The sequence below is a fragment of the Branchiostoma floridae genome, chromosome 6 (assembly GCF_000003815.2).
Source record: "Branchiostoma floridae strain S238N-H82 chromosome 6, Bfl_VNyyK, whole genome shotgun sequence".
In the NCBI taxonomy this organism is placed as follows: domain Eukaryota; kingdom Metazoa; phylum Chordata; class Leptocardii; order Amphioxiformes; family Branchiostomatidae; genus Branchiostoma; species Branchiostoma floridae.
Genome location: NC_049984.1, coordinates 18,153,923 through 18,159,381, shown reverse-complemented (window position 1 = coordinate 18,159,381; position 5,459 = coordinate 18,153,923). Strand labels below are relative to the sequence as shown.

Sequence of the window (5,459 nt, the reverse complement as noted above, 5' to 3'; positions counted from 1 at the left end):
TTCTGATGAATCGAGAAAGTGAGCACCGAATTGGGACGTGCATACTATTGTAGCTAAGGGCACAACCCGCTGTACGTGCAATTTGTCCGTACGTTTCTTTTTTTGGAGGCCATGTCCGCCACTTATTTCTGAAAACGTGGGCAACTACTGGCAAGAGCAGGGAAGGAGTACGTCAATGAACCGGACACTAAGTTTTGCCTGCACGTAAAGTTGTACGGCGTGTCTGCGTGCTCCAAATTCCGTCGGATTTCCTACGAGTTCGTACGGAGGCGGTACTTACCACTTACGGATCCCAAAAGATTGCCCACGTTTTGGCACGTTGACAGCATGTACGGTGGGTTGTGTCCTTAGCGTATACTAATTGTGCTCACAGGTCCAACAAAAGTAGGGCCGGTGTAGCAGACCGAGATACCCGATGTAATCGGGTATATACTCCCAATGGGTATATTCCAGCCTGCTACAGCGAAAGCAATTTTAAAAGTTGCTACAAACTCGTTAAAAACCTTATCTTTTTTCTTTCTTTCGATTATATAATTCAAGCATGCAGCGTCTGCTGAGTTTTGATAAGAAGATCCAATACACTGTTGGTTGTCTCACATTAACTTTCCAACGTGAAACTCAAAAAGGAATCAAATTCGTTGCATTATATGGCTCTTATAGCTCTCGGGGCAGGTCAATTCACCCAAAAATACAGCCAGTAGGTTCCCATGTGAGCCTATATATAAGAAGTGATCAATAAGTTCTCAGAAATAATAAGCGCAACTCATATTTCAAAGCATAGATGTCAAGTATAAACTTTATGACTTTTATGAATGTGTGCCAAAATTCAAATCATTGTGATCATAACTTTACAGGCGATACCCAGTGATGGTAGGTAAGAGAGATAGAAAAAACATGAACAGTTAAGCTGTTTGTAAACTCACAAATGATTTACATACAATTAAACCTAGCCATGCTCTAATATGACCTAGTCCCTGCTGTTCTTCTAGCAATCGCCTCCCCTCACTTTAGTAAAAAAACGGTTTTCTGATAATATTTGTGAAAGCCACAGGTCTCAGCAATCAAGGGAACGAGCTAATTTCACTCGACCCTGGGTACGAGTGACCATTGAAGAGTGAAATTTGATATCACGTCTTGATAAACGGTTAGTTATCATATCTAGCCCATGAAATGTCGACTTTTAAAAGATATGATAAAAATCGTTGCGTGATTTTATGCGGTGCAGTTTAATATCGATAGATACTTTAAATTCGACCAGCCGTCTTGGTTGTAAATGTTGGGTTAGCCACTTAGTATCTAACGTTAAAATTTACAAATAAGACGGAAGATATGTTTTCATCAAATTATATCACGTAGAATCACACATTCATTTTGTTATACGGCCAAACTTTTTGACCAGCTGTTGACGTCTTGCTTTACATGAATGTGCCAGTCGCTAAGCAGTATGGGTAATGGGTGAAGTCTGCCACCTCTAATTGACATTTTGTTGTCGTTTCAGATCCAATTCTTCAAGTCCAAACAGTCAGTTGAGTATTGACGTCTTCAAGTTCAACAGCGTCACCTTTCTATCTGCGACAATAATGCAGGCCATCAGTGAGGCAATCAAGACAACAACGTGCCCTTGACAACATAGTGTATTTCTGATCTTTCACTAGCTTCTCGGTAAAACCTACGGCAAAACATTGTTGAAATTAAAGATATTTGAAAGTGGAAATATACAAAAGCAATGGGTAGCTCTAACTATACTGAGAATGACATCGAGATATTCGATTCCTTCTTTGAAAACCCATCAACCAATCAGACAAACAGTACTAGTACACCCTGTGAAGAAACCGATTTGCAAGACTTGATGCCTTACTACGTCATCTTTAGCTTCTTGACTCTCGCGGGAATTGTCGGAAACGCACTGATCATCGCCGTTCTTCGGGAACACGAGAAAGCCCGAACGACGGCGGAAATCTACATCATGAACATGGCGACTACGGATATGCTGATGCTGTCCATGGTGCCGCTTCTGGTCACCCGTAACATCATGGACTATGAGTGGATCTTTGGCGACTTCATGTGCCGTGTGTACTATCTTATCGGTGGTTTGAACATGTTTAACACGGTTTTCATTCTCACGGCTATGAGCGTAGACCGATACTTCTGTGTCTCGCGACCTCTGCGCTCTCTCGACTGGAAAACCACCAGAACTGCAAAAATCGTCTGCGCGTTGCTATGGGCGGTTGCCACGGTGATAGACCTACCCTGGGTGATATGGGCCGACATCATTCCTGATTGCGCCGGAACTCCCATGTGCCTCTATGATTTCCCAGAATACAACAAAGATGAACATTTCTGGGAGCGCCTGACGGAGATAGGGGTCCTTCTGTTATCGTTTGTGATCCCGATTATCCTGATCACGGGAACCCATATTGGAATTTGGTGGCACATTCGGAACCCAGCCGCCGGATTGGACCGAACACAACGGTCACAGGAGAAGGTCACCAGGATGGTCTTCGCCGTCGTTGTCGTCTTCGTCATCTGTTGGCTGCCGAAGAACCTCGCGTACCTCGCCGAGCGATTTGATTGGTTCCGAACCCCGATCGGATTCGAATTCAGCATCGGGTTTGAGATGCTCATGATCGCCAACAGCGCCATCAACCCCTATCTGTACACCATATTTGGGCAACACTTCCAGCGGAGGCTCATGGGAATATTTTTCCCGGCAAAGTAAGTATTTTTAAATCAAATAGGTAAAGGTAGTACGTGAAATAAAGGGTTTGGCTATTAGACTTGACTTTTGTTCTTTTAATTATTTCCTGTTAGAACATTGTGACTTACCAACTTTATTCCCACGCGTGTGTATGTTTGTCTGTTTGTTTGTTTGTCTGTTTGTGTTTGTTTGTTTGTTATTACATCATTATTCAAGCCACATGCTTAGTAACCACATGCTACTAGTAGGTGATACAAACAGCATTTGCGGGTAGATTTATTGCATATTTAGACATTTTATTACAATATGCATTTAGGCAAACATTGGCATTTAGAGAAACGTTCTATGCTCTTTTTTCAGACACCGACGAAGCATGGTGTCTCGTACTAATAGCCATCACCATACGATCATTATGAGAAGCAGGGTCAGTACGCCCACTGGCGATCGGCGTCGGCATGACAGCGCCCCTAACCACCGGTGTCTGGATGTAGAGGTGCACGTGGAGAAGAAGGAAGACCGCAGCCTCTCAACGCCGGAGGAAGAGGCAAACACAAGCGGACATACTCGTGTAGAGGACACTCATCTCTGATTATTGATACCATACTGTAATAGGATTATTTTTAGGCTCTTAAGGTATTTAGGTTGGCTAAATTGGCATTTTGACCTGCTATTGTTTTCTCATTAATGAATTAAGAAAGAATGGAGCCCTAACGAATATTGATAGATAGGCATGAAATTACTCTGAAGCTGACTTTTTGGGGCCATATTGATGACGTAATCAGGTTTAATTGTCCCTAATACTGTTTTTTTTTCGTTAACAAAATACAGCACTTTGGTACATACAGTGCAATGAAACTATGTTTTTCAAGTGCATAATGATGAAAGCTACAAACTCATGGTTGCGCAAATTGATATCTACTAACGATCTGTAGTTATTGATCAATGATTCTTTTTAATTAGGGGAAAACAAATATTTTCTAATTACTATAACACTGTTTTGCCTAAGCATACAACCTACAAAACACAGTCAATGGAACATCAGTTGAGCAGGTCCGAGAATTGTTAGTCACATGCTGACCAATAATTCAAATACAAGGGGCTGTTTTGACTGCTGGGTCATTGAAAAGCAACATGTTTTACGACTACAATTAACTATGTGGTAGCGTGACTTAAATCGCGCTCCTAGCGGCCGGCCCTACAGGCCGCCTCTCGGGGAGGGGGTCATTAACCCCAACCAGCGAGAGATTGCGTAAACACATGACAACTCTGCGAAACTTTACTCTCCAAGCAGAGGTTGGTGGGAATTTTTCCCACCAACCTCTGCTTGGAGAGTACGAAACTTGGGACATGTGCTTAGTTAGTGTACGATAAATTTTGCTTATATTGTGTCTTTCCTTGTATGCTCACCGCGCTCTATCTGCGACCTAAAATTTGACATATCGCTCAACGAATTGTATGGAAAAGAAACGAATCTTTTTACACTACGTGTGTTTTGTTGTCTTCTCAGTCACACTTGTACATTCTGTATGATATACCCAGTGTGAAAGCGAAGGTCACGTATATCCTATTTAGGTTGCAGTGAGAGCGCAGCGCGATCGCCGTCTAGTGGAAAGGGGGCCTTATCATCAACATCTGGGCACCGGAAATGTGGAACTAGTGACAAAGTCATTATATGTTCTTGTTTCTTAAAAGTACCCAACGTATGTGTAGCTGACGTGATCAAATGTATGTCAATACCCATGTATAAAGAAATTGTAAACATAGTCCAAACCGTGTATAGCTGTGTACATATGACCTAGTGTGTTCCTACAGAAGAAAATTTCACTACGCTAATGAAATTTCGTTCGGGTCCTGTCCTTGAGCACAAGTTTGTTTTGGGCTCAAAGACAATTCATCTTTGAAACTAGAGTTCCACGAACACATACCTTCGCCAAATAATCAAGCCTTTATGCAAGACTTTAAGCTTTCATTCATGTATTTCTAAAGAGTACCTATTCCAAAAGCAAAGGACTGCATGAAAGTGTGTTCAGCGGTTGGAACTTCCATTTTCCATTTTATGCATCACAGCTAACCTCGGGTAGTGTTGTCCACAAACAAACAAAATCACATACATGTATACACATACGCTGTAGAACGGTAGGAAAAGGGTAGGGAAACCATTTTCGAACTTAACCTTCCTTTCCACAACAGGTCCCGAGTTCACACTTTCCAATGGGAAAAGGGGCCGTGCCACTTCACATGCTGTTTTTGCACTTTCTGGCGTGACCCCTGCGTGGCACGTGGTATTTTAACATTCTTCCGGGTAAATTTGTGGTTTCGGACCCCGGCCGGGGCCAACGTTACATCCCTGACTGGCACCGGTGCAATTTGAACCTAAGCCTTATACCGATTTTATATATAATAGATGAAATCTACAGATACATGTATCTTGTTGAGCAAACGCCCCCCCCCCCTTTTGTTTTATGTTTTAAGCCGGTCAGGATACTGTACATGTACACTTTCTTTGCTTATAGGTCACGGTTTATTCCACCTGCTACCTGCACACTGGTAGTGCTCACTCAGGAGAAAAGACGGGGGTGTTCATAACTTAGTACTAAAGTACATCATAGCAGTGACACTGCACACACTCATGTACCCTCTCATTCAACGAATGTTTTATAACCCTATGGTATGATTCCATTTCTCTTGGCTGCTGAAATTTGTTGTTTGTTTTGCAAATAAATAACATGGACAGAATTCATACCACCCCTCCCATGTAAAT

General features: G+C 42.3%; 1 protein-coding gene across 1 annotated transcript; it reads left to right on the top strand.

The window, feature by feature from the left end:
* The first annotated feature begins 1,794 nt into the window (after window positions 1–1,794).
* On the top strand, window positions 1,795–3,287 carry LOC118418164 (delta-type opioid receptor-like). The gene is made up of 2 exons (XM_035823999.1): window positions 1,795–2,715; window positions 3,059–3,287. The coding sequence occupies exons 1-2, from the start codon at window positions 1,850–1,852 to the stop codon at window positions 3,285–3,287; spliced, it is 1,095 nt and encodes a 364-aa protein (XP_035679892.1). The 5' UTR covers window positions 1,795–1,849.
* Window positions 3,288–5,459: the final 2,172 nt, after the last annotated feature.

Excerpts from the sequence above, each read along its gene's own strand:
- LOC118418164 (XM_035823999.1), top strand. The coding sequence starts at position 1,850 with ATGCCTTACTACGTCATCTTTAGCTTCTTGACTCTCGCGGGAATTGTC. Across the intron at positions 2,716-3,058 it reads GGAATATTTTTCCCGGCAAA|ACACCGACGAAGCATGGTGT; the intron begins GTAAGTATTTTT and ends CTCTTTTTTCAG.